Here is a 20,000-nt window from a genome sequence, read left to right on the forward strand (position 1 = left end):
GACCTCGTCCGGCTCGTCATGATCGGCAGGAGCTCGAGGCGGGAGCTGGGACCCAGGACCCCGGTGCTCGTGCACTGCGGGTGAGTTGCGCGCCAGGGGCTCGCAAGAAACTCGGGAAGGGGAGAGATTAGACCGGGGAGCCTTGTCACAAGGGCACATGCTTGTATGTGTGTGTGTGTGTGTGTGTGTGTGTGTGTGGGTGTGTGCATGTCTGCGTACGTATTACTATAAATAGATAAATAGATAGATAGTTATAGGCTTGTGTATGTCAGTAATAGCCTGTTTTCTCCTTCTAGCGCTGGGGCTGGTCGAACTGGGACACTGATTGCTGTTTGGCAAATGATTGACTTGCAGGTTAATGGAAAAATGGGCAACCTCGTCCGAGTTCTTGAAGACATGAGGAAGGACAGAGTGTCCATGATACAGTCGAAGGTGAGTCAAGCGCAACGATATTTTTCAGTGGAGATCGGTGAATTTAATTATTTATCTTTTTTTTTTTTTTTGCATTACTAATTATGGTACAATATTGATAGTGTATACATCTTTGTGTAAACTGTAAATGTTTGTTCTATATTCTGTATCTCATATATAAACACCATTTGAAGTCTCTATAACGTATACACTGTGTCCATTGTATAGCTCATTCCACGTGTTGTACATTAATAGTTTTACGAAACACACATACTTAGTTCATTGTATACTATATACAAGTATTGTCTCTTACATTAAATTATCAAGTACCCCCGAAACACCGAAAGCTTACCACTAAGTTATGTAAGGTCTTTATCAATCTAAGAAAAAAGTTGCAAGCGTTTATACAATCCCAAAATTCCACAGCAAAATTTTGGAAGTTAACTATTTATGAAACAGTAAGGAAGGTATATTTTGTATAACTTCTTGATAATTACTTAAAACTCCGTCATAGATATATTTCCAAGGCAAATGATTGTCTACGTTTTTTATCATAACTCAAAAGGGAAAAGGTTCACGATTTTACTTATTTGCCCTGATAGTTCATGCTCTAAAACGAATTGAGAATCATTGGAGCGAAGGATCCTTACACTTGATAAAGATTTTCACAAACAAACTAATAAACACGTTATATCTTACAGGAACAATATATACTTGCGTACCAAAGTGTGAAGGAGTACGAAAGTGGAGACTGGTCTGATGGTGAAGGTAACAATGACTACTAAAATATTGACTTCTTTTTTTGAGGCAAAGATGCACTTGAAAGATTAGTGATGGTCGTCTGAACGCACCATGTCCGAATAATATTGTTCTATTTCAAATAACTATGATCACCATATTAATGATCAAATGATAATCACCGACCTGTTAACTTGTCAATGATCATCTTCACCCTGTTAAATGCAACTTCACCTCAAAAGAAGAAAATGAAAATGGTAAATATTGCAAAGATCATGAAGCACAAGACGTGTGCTTTGTGTGTGTATGATATAGTGTTTTATTAGGAATGTTGATTACTTTCATCTCGACAGTAATTGTGATCTCCTTTGTATATTGAAAAGAATAATCAATATGAACCTGCAATATATACAAGTTCTGCATCATAGGCGCCCTGATAAAGAAAGTTTTTTTTTCAGAGAATTACGAACCTGCCTAAGTATGCATTTGGGACAACCGGATTTCTTAGCATATTGCACAGATGCAAATCAGACGCGCCACCTAGCAACTAGCAACTTCGCTTGGGTATATTGTAGCAATGAAAGACTTAAATTGAACTTCTTGTATGTATTTGGGATATATTGTATTTATTCTTGGTAGGGTCGTTAATAACTTCTCTGCTGCTTGTATTTATTATTTTGATTTACATTTTCTGAATCATCTTTTTGTTAAATATACATTTCACGACGCTAAATAAAGCTACATGTAAGTGAAATAATTCGACAGGATCTTTCTCTATCCTGATTAGCTGTCAGCTTAGCTTTTGAAGTAATGCCTCCTGTTATTGTGGTATGTTTCTGCTGATGCTTAGACTTCACCGTAGGTCCATTGCTTGAACTGCGTTAAACTGTACGTTTATATTCTAAATCACGTGTACAATCAGATTTCCAGCATATTCGAATATGTGAAGGGTTTTAGAAAATTTTATTTTAATTCTCATAGTTTTTTTTTAATCTACAGGAATTACTTTTTTTGTAGAAATATATATTAGATACATTACTTATCTAATTAATGGTTAATGGTTACAAAGCAAAATATTTGCAAGACATCAAAGGTCATATAGCACTATAAAAAGGAGTAGAGAGATTGGAGGATGGTTAAGGCGTAGGCATGTATTTTGGGTCGTGATTAGATAGTTTTGAATACCTTCGAGTGTTTCTACAGTGGAGTCGGTTGGGGATAACTGAGAAACAAAAGTTTTCTTATAGGATGGAGCGTTTAGAGTAAGGAGCTGACACATTTGGCTGGGCTAAATAGAACATGTTTGTAGAGGTGGGCGTATTAGAAGGACAGGAGCGTGTGGAAGATGGAGTAGTGGTAAGAGAAGTAGTATTGCGGAGAGGTGAGCAATAAGGTTGTAGAGTAGTAATAAGGGAGGATGGTGAAGTTAACGAAGAAAGTGGGAGTGGAAATGAAGAGGAGGAATTTCTCCTGGATGTTGAGTATGGATCTGAGTGGATGATGTGATATTGAGGAGGGGATATTATTAGCAGTGCTCAGAATCGTGGTTTTAAGAGAGTTGGGTGTCGTCGACACTCGAAGGCTTAGTCATCATCACGCGAACAATAAGAGAGCGAAGCAGAAGCTATATGAGTGGGTGAATCAACAAGCGAGGACGAGACGCCAAAAATAGAATAACATTGCGAGGATTCGAGGCAGATTCTATACAAAAATAGTCGACATGGCAAAGCACAGATGAAAAAACCGGAAGCGCCCTCCGACTCAGAGTGACGAAATCATTATGTGACAGAGGGAGAAACTACATGATAGGCCAATAGAACCAAAAAGGAAATCACGAGTGGGAAACAACAAGCAGTTCTAATCGATCGCAATATAGATCCTATTGTTTCAGTCTAGGAACAAGAAATTAACTCGGGTGGCAGGTAGAAACAGTTAAAGTTGCTCGGACATAGAAAAGTCCTGATGCGGGTATCTTTCCAACTCTAAGATAACTAGCATCCGTGACCGGATGAGCTCCATATCGAAAATAAAAGGACGCTCAGTGAGGGAAAATGCGGACTAGGTTTCAGTGGCCATTTTCATCTCGGCAAATAAAATCACAAATAAATAATAGGTGAAGGAGGGGCAGCAACAGAAGAGTGGGGGAGAAGGTAACACTATGAAGACTGAAAGAAGCAGGAGACTAAAGGGAGGGGGGCGGAACCCCTTGCTTGTCTTTATTTTTTGTTTTATTTTTGTCATGTCTGGGTCTCCGCTAAGGTGGCAGAAGGCAAGTTTTCATGTAGACTTCCACTGTAGCAGTTTGTGTAAATATAATAACAGAACAGTTTTATTTTACGGTGTTTTATTATCTTTATTGTATTCAATTATTTTATTTATTTCGGTAAGCCCGAATACAAACTCCCAACGCGTCAGGACTTTGGCTGATAACGTTTTTTATCCGCTTTTTAGCTTCTGAATGCACTGCTAGGCATAGGGCGAGTGAGGGAAACTCTCTCGAACATTTCATTCCACACGGTACACTCATGTATCAACAATAACATTACAGCACAGTTAACACGCTCCTTCGCATGGAAAGAAAGACAGGACTATTTATTATTAACTATATACAGATGAGCACAAGAAGATAAAGATGTATCGTTTTTCATACTCGACATGCTATCGTGACGGAACATAGTGGACAGGAACTAGAAATGAGGATCGTTTGGATTTGGAAGACAACGAAGATTTTTAAGAACCTACAATGAAACAACTTGATGATCAAATTTAAATAATGTGGCAATGCTTAATGGTTGAAGCAAATATTTTGCTAGACATCGAGGTCATATATCAATATTGTGTTAGATAGGTCTTCTTTGTTTACAGTTAATGAAAAATTCAGTGCCTTCTAAGATTGACAGCTCAGTGGAAGAGTCCTGTTGTTTTCCTGACGGAGCTTAAGGAATTTTTGCTTTTGTCATGATTATTACTTTTCCTTTTTGACGTTGGATCCATATATTAACATAGATATAGAACTAAGTTGTGTTTCTTATAACTAACTATTTGATTTTCTGGTGATTATTTTTAATTTATATCTAATTTATATATCAAGTTAGGCATATTGAATAATTGATTGCTTTTATAATGATCGCTAGTTTGTTTTATAATATTTGATTCATTAGATAATGGTTAATGGTTAAAAGTAAAATAAATGTGCTAGACATCTATGGTCATAAAGCACTATAGTTAATGTTTGTGAAGGATGGTTGGGTTAGTGATTAGTTGTTAAAGCTGGGTTAAGGAATTGGTGAGTGAATGGGTTAGGGTCGAATGAGGTAATGTAAAGGGGTTAGATCAAGTGAAGGATATATATGCGTTTGAGGAAGGAAAACAGGTTGTCAAAGCAGAAAGTGTGAGATTCTGTAAGGATGTCTGATAAGTTGGGATGTCTATGTAGGGAGGACGTGGACATGACAATAGAATATGTGGGACTGAAAGAGGAACATTCGGAATCGCGAATGTTCCAATGAAGGATAGTTATACTTTTGTTGATTTACTGGCAAAGATTGCAGTGCGTGTTGAAGAATTTGAAGGGGAAGGTGCTAGAGGGTGCGATAAAGAATGAGGTTGGGGAGGTGGTGTTGTGTCGGGAGGTAGAGGGTCTGGGGAAGAGGGTACTTGTGACATGAGGGTTTCACGTGTGTATCCAGGAGGGAGTGGAAGGGATAGAGGGGATAGTGGGAAGGTTAATATAGGTGGGGCTGGAGTCAGGGGGAATGGGTTTTGTTGGGATGGGGTAGGAGGATTGGGTGTAGGGAGAATATGAGTAGGAGGAGGATGGATATCGGCAGTCACTTTGAGTGTGGAGGGAGCGAGAGTTGTAGAATTTGAAGGTGGATGAGTATTAGTTTTGGACTCGATTATGTAGTTTTGGACTCGATTATGTAGACATGACAATAGAATATGTGGGACTGAAAGAGGAACATTCGGAATCGCGAATGTTCCAATGAAGGATAGTTATACTTTTGTTGATTTACTGGCAAAGATTGCAGTGCGTGTTGAAGAATTTGAAGGGGAAGGTGCTAGAGGGTGCGATAAAGAATGAGGTTGGGGAGGTGGTGTTGTGTCGGGAGGTAGAGGGTCTGGGGAAGAGGGTACTTGTGACATGAGGGTTTCACGTGTGTATCCAGGAGGGAGTGGAAGGGATAGAGGGGATAGTGGGAAGGTTAATATAGGTGGGGCTGGAGTCAGGGGGAATGGGTTTTGTTGGGATGGGGTAGGAGGATTGGGTGTAGGGAGAATATGAGTAGGAGGAGGATGGATATCGGCAGTCACTTTGAGTGTGGAGGGAGCGAGAGTTGTAGAATTTGAAGGTGGATGAGTATTAGTTTTGGACTCGATTATGTAGTTCTGGATATCTTCAAGAGTTTCTGTAGTGGAGTTGGTTGGGGAGTTTTGTGAGATAAAGGTTTTCTTGTGAGGGGGGGAAGAGAAGTCTGGTGTCTGAAAAATAGGGGCAAAGGAAGGTGGAGGTGATTGTGAGGTAGGGGAAGAGGGGGTGGAACGTTTATTCTGTCTGCTGCGGGTAGTGCGGGGAGGGAGAGGGGAAGGTGTTGGGGCTGTAGTAGGAGCTTGGGAGGTAGGGGGATTGGCAGAGTGAGCGACATTACTGGAGTAGGGGGTAAGAGAAAAGCCTTGTCGACGTGCTTCCTGTCTGGCTTCACGTAGAGTGAGTCCAAGTCTGAATCTGAGAGTTGCTACCTCACTCAAATTTGTAGGTGGGGCAGCCTCTATAAAATACATTATGGGGGCCGCCACAGTTTGCACATGTGCGTGATTGTGCAGAGCAATTTGATCGAGTATGGCCAGGTTGGGCACATAGCGGGCATCTGGCTGTGGAACGGCAATGTTTGGCAGGATGTCCTAAATGCCAACAATTTTGGCACTGACGAGGAGGTTGGTATGGTCGGACAGGTAGGGATTCCCCACCTATGTAAACATTTAAGGGAAGGACATGTCTACGGAAAGTAATTTTGGCAATGTTGATGGATTTCTTACGATTTCCTCTGGGAGGAATGGAGTAGCATTGTACATATGTTGCATCATAGTCTGTGAGACAAGCGAGTAAGGCCTCTCCACAATCTGACCATTCTTTGTCATGGATTGGGCAATCTGTTGGGGAGATAGAGACAGTTCCAGTGCAAGTATTGAGGGTTGGATGAGGTTCTGTAGGGATGGGATTACCACATAGATCAGTTAGTTTTGTTAATGCTATAGCTTCGTTTTCAGTTGTTACTGTGACGAGACGGGAGTGGTCGCGTCGGCTACGGAAAGAGACTTTGCCTACTTGTTTTTGGAGGCATTGTTGGAAGAGGAGGGTGTTTTGAGAGTAGGGAGCTGTGGGAGGGATCACGAAAAATCGGTCCCATTTGGCTGGGCTAAATATAGTATTTAGGGTTCTTGTAGAGGTGGGGGTAGTAGAAGTGCGGGGACGTGTGGAGGAGGGAGTAGTGTTGAGGGGGGTAGTGTTACGGGGAGGTGGGCAATAAGGTTGTAATGTAGTAATAAGGGGAGATGGGATGGTTGATGAAGAAGGTTGTGGGAGTAAAGGTGTTGAAGTTGAGCATGTTGGGAGAGTAGAAATGTCTCCTGGGGGTTGGTTGTTGATTAGGGTTGATACTGTAATAGTATGCATTGATGATGGGGGAGTTGTTGCAGTATTCGGAGCTGTGGTCAAAGGAGAGCTGGGATTGGGGCTATTTGATAAAGGGGCAAGCCTCATTGCCCCTAAGATTGGGGTTATGTCTTCAGGTAAATGTTACCGAGAGCGACGCATCCTCTCAGAGACTATGTTCCCAAATCAGATTTTGTGTTCGTTTCCTCTACCCAACGATCTTGGGGGATGCGTGGGGAACCGGGGGTTTTGGGGGGGGGGGGGAATAATGGATGGCACTGGATGTCAAAAGGAACCTGCAGAAATCGAAGAAAGTGATTTATGAAACGTTAAAAAGTCGTTTTTTCGAAAACCCGAGCCAAATTTGTCCCGAAAAGCACAAAAAACGAAGGAAATCGGCCAGTGAAACTCTACGGACGCCCCGCCATCTTTGAAAGTCTACGGATTAACGCGCCAACTTTCGAAAAACTCTACGGGAATCAAACCCAACGCTCGGTAAAAAAACTACGGGATTTCACATTATCCAGATCCCCTGTGGTAATCGTAAAATGCGTCCTAAACAATTAACCAACCTAACCTTAACCCTGTGGCTTTCATACACTATGATGTATATATTCCCTAGCCAGGGGGCTCTGCCCCCTGGACCCCCGTAGTATTATATGCGCCTAGCCGGGGGGCTACGCCCCCTGGACCCCCTAGTAATATACAAACCTAGCCTAGCCTAGCCTAGCCTAACCTAACCTAGCCTAGCCTAGCCTAACCTAGCCTAGCCTAGCCTAGCCTAGCCTAACCTAGCCTAACCTAGCCTAGCCTAGCCTAGCCTAGCCTAGCCTAGCCTAGCCTAGCCTAACCTAGCCTAACCTAGCCTAACCTAACCTAACCTAACCTAACCTAGCCTAGCCTAATTATATTCACCTAGCCAGGGGGCTACGCCCCCTGGACCCCCGTAGTACTATATGCGCCTAGCCAGGGGGCTAGGCCCCCTGGACCCCCGTGGCTTTAAGAATATACGATCTATATATTCCCTAGCCTAGGTGCTCTGCCCTCGGAACCGCCCAGGGTAAAACCAAATACCTGTATATTGCGAAAGATCGAACTTTTCTTCGCTTCCGTCTATGGTCCGAGTTCCTTGGTTTGTAATCACTTTTTCGACATTTGGGGCACTTGTTGGGCTCAAATATCAAGCTGAGATAGATGCAGATATCTAATTGTTCTATATATCCACTATACGGCCTTAAAAATGACCCGGAATCGACGCAACACTTAAAATGTGACACTTCTCACCGGTGTTTCGGAACTAATGGCGACTGACGAAGTGTCAAATCTCCCGGTGGAAAAACGCACATGCGCACATGGTTATTGTCCAAAATAGTGTAAATAATTACCACAGCACGTAAAAGAAGTATAATAAAAGTTAAACAATTCATCAAATACACGAATTCGGAAAATCAGACTCTGGTAATTACAAAATAATCGTTTTCACAAGCGCGTAGTAATACATGGATTACTTCGTAGATCGCAATGAGGAGTTACGCGTCACATTTGTTTTGGTCCTGGCAAGGTAAACATGGATGGGGACTTAGCCTCAGAGAGGTGCCCTGCAGAGCCTATTTTTGTCATTTCCCGGGAAATATGAGGCCGCTGCAGATTTAGTTGCATAGATTCCTACTCTATTTTTTATGCTCTACAAGATGGCAATGTCCAATTTGCTCTACCTCCGTGCGTCGCTCTCGGTAACATTAACCATGTCTTCATTATTGGCCATGATAAGCCTGGAGAATGTTGGGGAAAAAAATAGTCCACCCCTCAGGGTCCCCTTGAGGGGTAAGGGCCAGGTATGGCAGGGGAATACCGTGCCCATGGTTCCCTCAGGCCGTTCAGGACTGACAAAGTCAGCCTTTCATCCTTTCAGCACGGCTCTCACACCTTAGGAGGTGGATAGTAGAAGGGATTGATGAAGAAACTGAAACGAAAAGTATGAGTGGGGAAAAAAGACTATGCAAAATTAATTGAGTCGATGGCTGAGTCCCAAGGTTGAGGAGTTCCCCATTATTGGGTCTCAGTCTTCGTCTCCTAAGCCCCCCCACGACAACAACGGGCAAAGGATTGGGGGGGATTCATTAGATATGATCCACTGTTTTGAATGTTGTGCAATTTTTCATCAAGCTTCATGACTGATAATTATATAACGGAGATATAACTGTCTAGTTGTACGTAAAGAGTCAAGAACCAAATTAATGTATTATTTGTTTTATTTCACAAAGTTTGGTATTGAATTATTATATGCACTGATAATATTCAGCTAATAAATTCACTGTCATTTTACGAATATTCAACTCAGTCCTTGCATTTAATATTGTCACCTTGATATCATTGTTTAATTATTTAAAGTTACACTAATTAACAAAATTAGTAAACATTAATTAAGAATTTGTCTTGATACGGAGGAGCATTTAATAAAATGTGGAATAGGGGGCCACAACAGGGAAACCGGGAGATTTTGAATAAGTGGGTCTCTTTGATGAAGGGGCAAACCTTATTGCCCCTAATAATGGAATGTCTTTATTATTGGCCAAGGTAAGCCTAGAGTACGTTGGGGAGAGAAATAGTCCACCCCTCAGGGTCAAGGGATAAACAACTAAAAATTGAATACCGCAGCCATGGCTTCCCAGGCCATTCATGACTAGCACAAAGTCAGCCTCTTCCAGCAATGTCTGTCAGACTTTCATCCTTTCAACACCACTCTCACACCTTAGGAAGTGGGTAGTTGAAGGGAGATCCCCAGTATTGGGTCCCAGTCTCTGTCTCCTCCCCCGACGGTAACAGCGACCATGGGATTGAGGAGGGGGGGGGGGATAAAGTCGGAAAGGTTGGGACTCTTCGCCAATGTTAGCATTAAAGGAGAGGTCATGTCTACGGGAAGTAATTTTGGCAATATTGGTGGGAGACCTACGACGACCTCTCGGGGGGATGGTGTAGAACTGTACTGCTACTGCGTCATAGTCCAAGAGGAAGTCTCCATTACTGTCCATGGTAAGCCTAGGATATGTTGAGGAGCGTGGCAAAGGCTCCCCCAGGCCTTTCACAAAGTCAGCCTTTCAACACGGCTCTCACACCTTAGAAAGTAGATAGCTGTAAGCGTACGAGAAAAGAAAAACGAAAAGGGGACAGGGAAAAAAACGTGCAAAATGAGTCGAGGGTTGAGGCCCAAGGGAGGGGTGATCCTCCGTCTCCTAAGCTCCCCTACTAAAACAATGGGCATGGGATAGGGGAGGAGGAGGGGGGCATTGTATAATTAAATACATGTAATAATTTGTTACTTTTTTTCCTTTCATAATTAATCAGGGTTTTCGGTACTGAAAACTGAATACAGAGCAGGGGCATGTAAATTCAAACTACATATTTAAATAGGGTTTATTCCAGTGGAATATTGTACATTATTATACCTTTACAAATATTAACTTAAATATCTACAACAAGTTCAATTTGGAGAGTCAGCCTCAGAAACCTATGTACATTTGCCTGCCTTCAACAATCATGAAATTTTTAAGTGATTATGATTGTTGTCTTCATTTTCTCAAGATAAATGCACCTTATGTCGCTAGGATTATGGTGAGAACAGAATTCATTGATAATTTGACAAATCAACATTTTAATACTATCATATATAGCCATTACTACTGCTTTTAATCTTGAGGCTAGTGTATTCAAAGTAGTTGTATTCAGATGCAAAGCAAGTTAAACTCTTCCCACTGCTTAGCAGAATACAACAACATATGAACAAAGTGTGAAGATGAACTGGTTTTCTCACAATCTTTCACCGGTAGTAAATTATCTAACCTGATTAAATTATCCACTTTTAGGTGTTGATACTAATGAAGGGATTTAATTTTCTGGATGAAACTGCTCCCATTCCTAACTGCCTTCATATTAAAAAAAAAGATAAAATATTTTTTTTTTTTTTTACAACTGGTCAACATATGGCACTGCAGACAAACTGCCAATGGCTCCCATGCTCAGCTTGCCTCCCATGACTTTACTCACAGCCTGGAAATATAAGGAGAATTATAAACAGAGGAACACTACATAAGAGAAAGTTCTTTGGATACTTCATACAGACACACTACTTTATACAACTGTTGTCTGATGTATAACAGTATTTCAAACCTAAGGTTGTTTTTAAGGAATGACTTATAAACAAAGAAAGAAACCTGGCCACTTACAGACTGGACAGAAGAGGCAGTAACACCATCAATGGCAGCAGCAGCAGCGGAGGGGTTGGCGTATGTGCCAGTCAGGAGAGCTTGAAGTCCCATGTCTTCCAGATGCTCAGCTGCACACAAGAAGTCATTCATTATACATATATTATAATATCCAGTGTTGTGGTCATCCTGAGCTGATAGGTTGTGTGTAATTGCAGTATGACTTGCACAACATACTTACTGTATCCTGTTATTTCATACTCTGGATTTAACTTTTTTCTATAACGTAAATATGACTGCTTTTATAGATACTAGCAAATACAAATGAACACAGCTGGTGTCATGAATCTACCTCTCTCCTTTGTGACTGATCACAAAGCCTGAAAATCACCTAGGAGTGGTCACTGGTCTAGAAGACTGTATTCTCCTATTGTAATACCTTTTTCTTTTTTTTCTTTTTTTCTTCTGATTCTTTAAAATCATGAATCCATTGCCTAAATCTACAAACAGTTGGCTAGACAACTTGGAGTGTGCATGGGTAACTCACCTCCTGCCTCTGTTGCCATGTGGATAGCCGCCTTTGCCATTTTCTTCCCTCGGGCAACATCAGCTTGAGTCACTTTCAGTTCTTTCACTGCAGAGTGCACAGCATCAATAACCTGCAAACAAGTAGCCAGTGAATAAAAAGGAACAAAACAATATTTCCAATCATCAACTAGACTTGATCCTTTAAACTTGTAGCATTATATAGTGAATAAAACAACAAATATAGAAGAAACAAACAAGAAAAGATGACTGACAAACACCTATCAAAAGATATCAGCACTTACTTTTTCAACAGATGCAGAATCAGCCATAATGAAATAACCAAAGAGCCCAGAGTCGCTGTAGTTGATGTTGATAGCAGAGGCTGAGCCTAAACCTCCAGATGATGCTACAGCCTTTGCAAGTACACTACTGGCATTGCTACCGTATTTGGTGTTGGGGCCGATGCCCAGGATCTGTTGGGCTACAGCCAGGGATGCTGCATCACTGCTGCCAATGCTTAGGAAGCAGAGATATACAGGATTGTTAATGTACTAACACAAAAATATCATCAAGAGAAAACCACCAATTTTAAGCACATGAAACATAACAACTCTCTCTCTTTGTCATACCTGGCACCAGCACCAGCAACAGCAACACAAGTGACAGCAGCTCCATTCTCCTGTCGCAGGCTTCCACTTCCATATGACCCAGCCACAGGAACTCCATCTCCTGACCCTGCTCCGAGGCTCTTGGCGTAAGAAACCAAGCCATCATGGTCAACCCCCAAACCAACCACAGCCATGCGACTGGCCAGATGGGTCGAGGCAACGAAGTCAGTCATCTGAGGATAAAAAATGTAATAATCATATTTCTGCAATTTACCCCAATATTTCAATTATCAAATTTGTACTTAAAATTGAAAGCCTGACATAAAAGATAAATCTCAACTTGAGCTACAGCCTTTCACAATCAATCAGACAAAAGGAAGTGTACAACATACCAAACCCTGAGAAAGCTTGCCAAGCTGGTAATCTGGCACAAAGATGGAATTGCCAAGGCCAGCATCACGGAAGGCTGCCCCATGCAACAACTCCAGGGCCAGGGTGGAAGGATCCCGCATAGCAAGCTCAATCTTAATCCTCTTAAGGTTGTCTGCCAGCTCCCATGGCTTGAAGGAGGGCTGCGTGGCTACACTTGCAAGGACCTCCAGGCTCGAGTCCCTGTCAAAAAGGATAAGCGGATACTGTGTTATCTCTTTCCTTAAATGGGGTATTGAAAGAATGTTTGTCCAAAATCTGCTTTAAATTTGACTGCAGTATGTAGCACTGATAAATTCTGGATGTAAAGCCAAGTTTTTCTATATGATGAATGTTAATAAATTCAGTACCCCTCTCTGGGGTACATTGCACATTGAAAATTATAAGCATTTTCTCAATTACGATTTTTTTTCTTTCTTTTTTACCACATGTGCACATGAAAATTAGATGTTGATAATATGAACTCTTTACTATTTTGAATGAAAAGGATCCATAAAAAGATTAAATTAATAAAAATTACTTTCTATTAAGTTCAGTAACACAATTTTCAACTTCTCATGGTTACTAAATACATTGAGAAAAATTATATAAAACACTCACACGTTGTTCCTGGCCACATCTAGGCTATACATAACGTGTTCACGGCCAGACTCTGCCGTAAGGGATCCACCCGCCTGCTGGATGGTGCGAGTGATTGCAAAGGCTGAGGCGTCCTTGGTGCCTAAACCAACAGATGTTCGCAGCATGTGGGCTGCACCCTTGTTGGGTGCAGTCTCATAGCGAGAACCAGCCCTGTGTAAGTAAACCCAGTTAATCAAAAAGCCAAAAAAAAAAAAAAAAAAGCGAAGAAAGCTTCAAATATTGACTGGATCAAGTATGCCCAACAAATACCACTTTCTATAAATAAACTGTATTGAAAAAGTATAACAGGACAGCCATACAGGAAACTGTGTAATCTTACTTGAAGAGGACAGCCACACGGGAAACTGGAGCGTTGTTCTCAAGCGAAGCAACAACAGCACCTGTGGGCAGGGTGGTCACCTTCACATCCTGAGTGGGAAGGGTGTAGGACTGCTGTGCGGCTGCCTGGGCTGCATAGCCACGATTCTGTTCACATTGTTTAAGAGTATTAATGAGAATTCATTAATTGATCTTCACACATCACAAAGATTTAATTCAGACATAAACAAAGAATGAAAATACCTATATCATAATGCAACTGCTCATCTTCAACAGAAGTAGTGTGTATAGTGTAAATATACATGGCATATAAAGGGTAAAGAAAAATTCTTTATTTATGAAAATAAATATTTTTTTCTACTTCTGATCAAGTATAACTGGTAGGTAAAATTCAGTCATACTGAAGAGAGCCTTTTAAAGACTACAAAAAATTAAATATGAAATATAACAATCTTAGCAATAAAACAACGATAGAAGGAATGAAAACAATAATACCCTACAAACTTAGAAGTAAACCTAAAAGCAGATAGGGTTTTAGAGACTAGGAAAATTGTGGCATATATTACTGTAGATCATATAAAAGAATATAAACTATCAACTTTTTTCAGGAGCATAAGCTTTACATAGAGTACATATTTTAGAGAAGTGCAAACAACAACAACAACAACAACAACAACACCATCAAGCTTGCAAAAATCAGTGAAACAAACCACCCCAATATTGTGAATGACATGGTTCTCTTAATACTGGGTGACAGCAGTAATCAAAGAAAAACAGAAAAGACATTGTTGTTAGTAGTGATGTGATTGAAACTTAGCAAGTAAAATTCAAAGGAAGAAGAAGAGGAAGAAAAGATGGGTATAAAGATTTTGCTGTAATCCTTTACGAGCAGTGAGTCACAAGGATGCAGATCTTTTATACTGAGAATTTAGAACAGAAATATTGGAGGTAAATTCCAACACCCTTTCTAACATCCCAGGGAAGAGCAAGAAACAATTTGAAGAAACCAGAAAAATAGAGCTATTGGTGAACTCCAGTTCTGGGAAAATGTAGTGTTCAATTCTGTTGTGAAATTTGTCTACACAGATGGCTCAACTAGTACTCAGCCACTTGATTTTAGCTTTCCTTGAGTTTGAGGAAACTATATTTTTTATTAATGCTATCAATATTGATAATGTCTTTTTCATTACAGCTAGACATTATGATTATCATGTCATTATCATTACTAATAGCAATATTAGACAAAAAATATATACATTTCCAAGAAGTTGGGTAAAAGGGATGAAATTGGTAGTACTAGTTATTTACTCCATTGTGACTAAGTACCTGTAGAGCAATCTGTGTTAAGACAATAACCTAACCCCTATGATCCTAATTTGGCCTGAGGGGCTTGGTGCTGTGAACATGCAACCATGGGAAAATTTGGCCGAGGGCCAGGGTGATGGGAACTTGCTGACATGAAAATTTCTGCTTGAAGCTTGGGGTGACAGGAATGAATCGCCATGAGTGCACAAAGTTCTCGGAGGGTAATTAGACAGGCCTTTGCATTATCTAGATTGATAAACAGGTGTGGAATGTACCATCCGTGAGCAAGAGTGCCGGCTCCAAATAGGACATTATTTTCTTGCTCAGGATCCTATTATTGCCTGCTGTGAACAATGATGCACAGGGAAGGGTAGGAAAGTTTAGGTTTGGATTTTGGGACATTTTCTCTGGAGGGTGCATCACTCATGAAGACTTCAACATTAGAGAGGTCAAATTCGAGGTGAGATGGCTACCAAGTAGTGATAATTCTTTACTGGTATTCATACACTCTCCAGATACTGTCCCCCAACCCCACACCACAAAATTTGACAATCTATGTTGTTGTCACTGAACGTGGCCTTCAGCCACTGCCTGGGGAAGGTTGATGGGTGGCTCTGCCGCCTGACATCTCTTCACCTCAGTATACACAGCAAAATAGAGGTGAAACAGTGTAATTACGCTACGAGTAGTGCTCTCAGCCTTTTTTCCCCCCTATATTTGTAGCGTTATTGTTCATATTTGTAAATCAATTCTTGTACTAATGACTAAGTTTTTGTTTTGTACAGGATTATCATCTTCAATTTGCCCTACATTAGTGCATCCATACCATAAATATTAACCCAGGATGTCATGAGCTACTTGCGCCAACACCATTTATGCATGGTTACCAAAGATAATTTTTTTACTACGAGGCAAGGAAGGCTGGAAGTGCAATGGCTTCCACTGTGATACATTTTTATCAAATTACTTGAATCAGTTAGCTGCTGTTGATTAATTCTGATAAAAATGATATTACCTTAGATTTTCTGGTAATTGTTACTGAGAGTGATGCTCCCTCCCAGAGACTAAGTTCCAAAATCAGTTTTTTTGAGGTTTCTTCTATGCGTGGGGAACCGGGGGTTGAAGGGAGGGGGAGGGGGGTTAATTGATTGCACTGGTTGTATATAGAATTTAAAGAAAGTGATTTATGAAACATTAAAAAGTGGATTTTTTGAAGACCTGAGCCAAATTTCTGTCTCGAAAAGCATACACACACACACACACACACACACACACACACACACACACACACACACACACACACACACACACACACACACACACACACACACACACACACACACACACACACACACACACACACACACACACACACACACACACACACACACACACAATTGACAAGTGAAACCCATGGCATCTTTGAAAGTCTACAGACCGATGCACCAACTTTCAAAAAACTCTACAGGAATAAAACCCATTGTTCGGTAAAAATCAGCGGGATTTTACATAATCCACATCCCCTGTGGTAATCATATAATGTGTCCAAACCTAACCTTAACCCTGTGGCATTGATACACTGATCTATATATTATCTAGTCAGGGGGCTCTGCCCCCTGGACTCCTGTGGTATTATACGCACCTAGCCAGGGGGCTCTGCCCCCTAGTAATATATAAACTTAACCTAGCCTAGCCTAACCTGGACTCCCGTGTTATTATATGCACCTAGCCAGGTTATGCCCCCTGGACCGCCCGTGGCTTAAAGAAAATACAGACAATATATACCCTAGCTAAGGGGTTCTGCCCCCTGAACCCCCAGGGTTAGACCACACACATTTATAAGGCTAAAGAACGAACTTTTATTTGTTTCCATCTACGGTCTGAATTCCTTGGTTTCTAATCCCTTTTTTCGGCATTTGTTGTTTGTTGAGATAGATACTGGCTGTGGTAATTGTTACCAGGAGTGACGCTCCCTCTCAGAGACTAAGTTCCAAAATCAGATTTTTTGTTTGTTCCCTCTACTCAACGATCTTGGGGGATGCGTGGGGAACTGGGGTTGAAGGGAGGAAGGTGATAATGGATGGCACTGATGTCAATACGAACCTGCAGAAATTGTAGAAAGTGATTAATGAAACGTTAAAAAGATTTTTTGAAAAACTGTCCCGAAAGCACAAAAAACAAAGGAAATTGACCAATGAAACTACGGAAGCCCCCACCATCTTTGAAAGTCTAAGGATTGACGTGCCAACTTTCGAAAAACTCTACGGGAATCAAACCTAATGCTCGGCAAAAATCTACGGGATTTCACATTATCCAGATCCCTTGTGGTAATCGTACAATGCATCCTAACCAATAAACCAACCTAACCTTAACCCTGTGGCTTTTATACACTATGATCTATATATTCCCTCTGCCCCCTGGGCCCCCATGGTATTATATGCGCCTAGCCTGGGGGCTACGCCCCCTGGACCCTCTGGTAATATACAAACCTAGCCTAATTATATGCGCCTAGCTAGGGGACTACACCCCCTGGACCCCCGTAGTACTATATGCGCCTGTACCTCCGTGGCTTCCGTCTATGATCCAAGTTCCTTGGTTTATAATCACTTTTTTCGACATTTGGGGCACTTGTAGGGCTCAAATATCAGGCTGAGATAGATACTAATATCTATTTGTTTATGTCCACTATACAGCTTTAAAAATGAATCGACTCAACACACTTAAAATGTAACACTTCTCAATAGTGTTTCGGAACTACTGGTGTCTGACGATGTGTCAAATCTCCCGGTGGAAAAACCCTGCATGCGCAAAGGGTTATTGTGCAAAATAGTGTAAATAATTACCGCACACAAGCGGTAATACAAATAAAGGAAAAAGTAGTGGAAAGAACCATTCACAGCTGAAGTCCCCGAGTTTCACCTTCATCTTGCTATGCTTACCAAGGTGAAGACAATGTTACCCAGGGGGTTTTAAGAGGCAGAGCCCCCCATTAGGGTTACCCAACTACGGCAATCTAGAAAATTGAACCGTCTTTGTGATGCGGAACTGTCTCGTTAGCGAGTGCATCCATACTGTAAAGAATTACTGTCCTTTCGTTTACCTTAATACTGTTTCCCTTTGAATTATTGCCACGACCTCATTAATAACTAAGCTCTATTTCACAGTAAGTAGAGGCAGTAGATAAATTCACTATGATCCTGCATTGACGATTTAATTTACTGTGAAATGGATTTTCTTCTACTGTTTTATATTACATATGTTCTAGTTTGTTACCTTAAATCTTTATCGAGAACTATAGCAGTCGACTTTCCATTTGGCACTACTGATTATTTCAGATCTCAGAGGATATGTAAAGAAATACATCCTAATATCAAGAAAAAGGAACAGCTCCGAGAGTAACTGCAGCCGTCCCAGTTTGGTAATCAAGCGAGCAAATAAATGAACACGTGAAAAACAACAGATTTCATAACGAGACAAAATCAGCTGAGCGATTGCGTAGCCAAGGCGCCCGGAAAATCCTCGACCGGTCTCGCCCTATTTCCGAACTTTAACCCTATTTCCTCACTATCCCTTCCCCTTTTTTAACCTCTATACACTTTATGTCCTTTCTTTATTCCTCTACTCACCACGACGTTCTTCAGGAGGCTCGGCTTGGCTAATTTCGAGGCCATAATTGTATGGTGTTGTGGCGGTCGTAGAGTCTCTTGCTCGCCCTTTCGCCGGAACAGCTGATTCCCACAATGCACCGCGGCTGAGCATCGCCTTGCGCAAGGATAAGCCTTATATTATCGTCAATTATCGTGCACAGATGGAATGAAATTTTAGATTGCTATATATATATATATATACAGTAACGCTAATATATTTAAATGTTTATAATAATTTGTTAAAACTATACTTGTGATGGATATGTTTTCTTTAGTTTGAATATAATTTTATTGGGATATATCTCTCACAATCTACTTCAAAATGGTAAGTCTCTGCATATTTTTTTCGATTTAATCCATAGATCATGCATTTCATAACTTATTAAATAGACAAAATCGACTGTAGATACTATACTGATGCAAAACATTATTTCAATTCTCTCTCTATCAACTCCTCGCTTTAATTGTGCATCAATATGTCTATCTATCTAATTGACTTTCTAAGTAATTAATACATGATTTACAATTGCAATTTATCAATGCATCTATACCATTCAGCATTTCCCGTGTTTTTTTTTTTTTTTTTTTTTTACGTAATTATGTATGCAGGTGCAGATTTACATTAGATATACCTACAGAGTACCGTTTTCTTTAAAATGTTATCAAAGAAAACAAATAATTGTAATATCCAACTTAGTTGTTGTTATGGTATTGTTCCTCTCTCAGTTGTTATCTTTGCTTTCATCTTTATATACCTTTATATTTATTCTCAAGTACCGTATTTCAAGAAACTATTATAAGTGACAATCAATGATGGAAATCGATACTCGGAAACGCCCTATTGCAATACTCTTATCGATATTTGAAAACTGTCAAAAAATATTTTTATATATCGATCCTTCGAAGATCGTTAAAGCGATGCCGATATCAACGCATATCCATAATTGTAAGAAAATATCTCCAATGATATCTAATTCTTTGGTTTTGGATACCGGATACATTACAATGACTGCAGCAGGAAAGTATATTTCAAACGTCACATAATTATCATACTTTGATATTTTCATGTACCTAGTAATTTCAACCAAAAAAAATATATAATGATGATTTCTTACACACTTAAAGCAACGTACATGAAATTTAATATAAAACTTAATAAAGTAAAAAAAAAAATGTTCCTATACGACAAAGGAAAAGAGATGGTCCTTTGCCTCTCTCACTCTTTTTGACCATCACTATTTCAAAAAAACAGAGAAAGAGAGAGGGGAAGCGAGCGAGCGAGGGGGGGGGGGGGGAGAGTATGTGTTTGTGTGTAAGTTGGAAAGAGAGAGAGAAAAAAAAAAACAAACTAGAGAAAGAGAAAGAGACAGATAGACGAGGGAGAGAGAGAGAGAGAGAGCGAAGATGAAAAAAAAAACAAAAAAAAAACACATGTAAGCAAAGAGACAAGGTGCGAGGAGACAACATCCAAACAGAATTAAGAGCAAAGAAAGAGATAATTTTGATGATATCAACAATT

At 40.5% G+C, this 20,000-nt stretch overlaps 2 protein-coding genes across 3 annotated transcripts in view; one reads left to right on the forward strand and one right to left on the reverse strand.

Moving 5' to 3' along the window:
* Nucleotides 1-3,192, forward strand: part of LOC125042961 (tyrosine-protein phosphatase non-receptor type 20-like) — a 10,135-nt gene extending 6,943 nt beyond the window's left edge. For both annotated transcript variants that reach the window (XM_047638808.1, XM_047638818.1), the window contains exons 10-13: nt 1-80; nt 297-432; nt 1,113-1,179; nt 1,608-3,192. The exon at nt 1-80 is cut by the window's left edge and continues 72 nt beyond it. In XM_047638808.1, coding sequence (XP_047494764.1) covers nt 1-80; nt 297-432; nt 1,113-1,179; nt 1,608-1,627 — 303 coding nt within the window. In that variant the 3' untranslated portion in view covers nt 1,628-3,192. The remainder of the gene's footprint in view (nt 81-296; nt 433-1,112; nt 1,180-1,607) is intronic.
* Nucleotides 3,193-10,204: 7,012 nt separating this feature from the next.
* Nucleotides 10,205-18,572, reverse strand: LOC125043809 (cytochrome b-c1 complex subunit 2, mitochondrial-like). Its single transcript, XM_047640122.1, has 9 exons — nt 18,461-18,572; nt 13,531-13,676; nt 13,170-13,361; nt 12,533-12,752; nt 12,162-12,373; nt 11,835-12,048; nt 11,552-11,663; nt 11,026-11,135; nt 10,205-10,849 (listed from the first exon to the last, which is right to left on the reverse strand). Exons 1-9 carry the CDS (start codon nt 18,503-18,505, stop codon nt 10,766-10,768), a joined length of 1,335 nt encoding a protein of 444 aa, XP_047496078.1. The 5' UTR covers nt 18,506-18,572; the 3' UTR covers nt 10,205-10,765.
* Between the last annotated feature and the right edge of the window lie 1,428 nt (nt 18,573-20,000).

The sequence above is a fragment of the Penaeus chinensis genome, chromosome 3 (genome assembly GCF_019202785.1).
Source record: "Penaeus chinensis breed Huanghai No. 1 chromosome 3, ASM1920278v2, whole genome shotgun sequence".
NCBI lineage: Eukaryota > Metazoa > Arthropoda > Malacostraca > Decapoda > Penaeidae > Penaeus > Penaeus chinensis.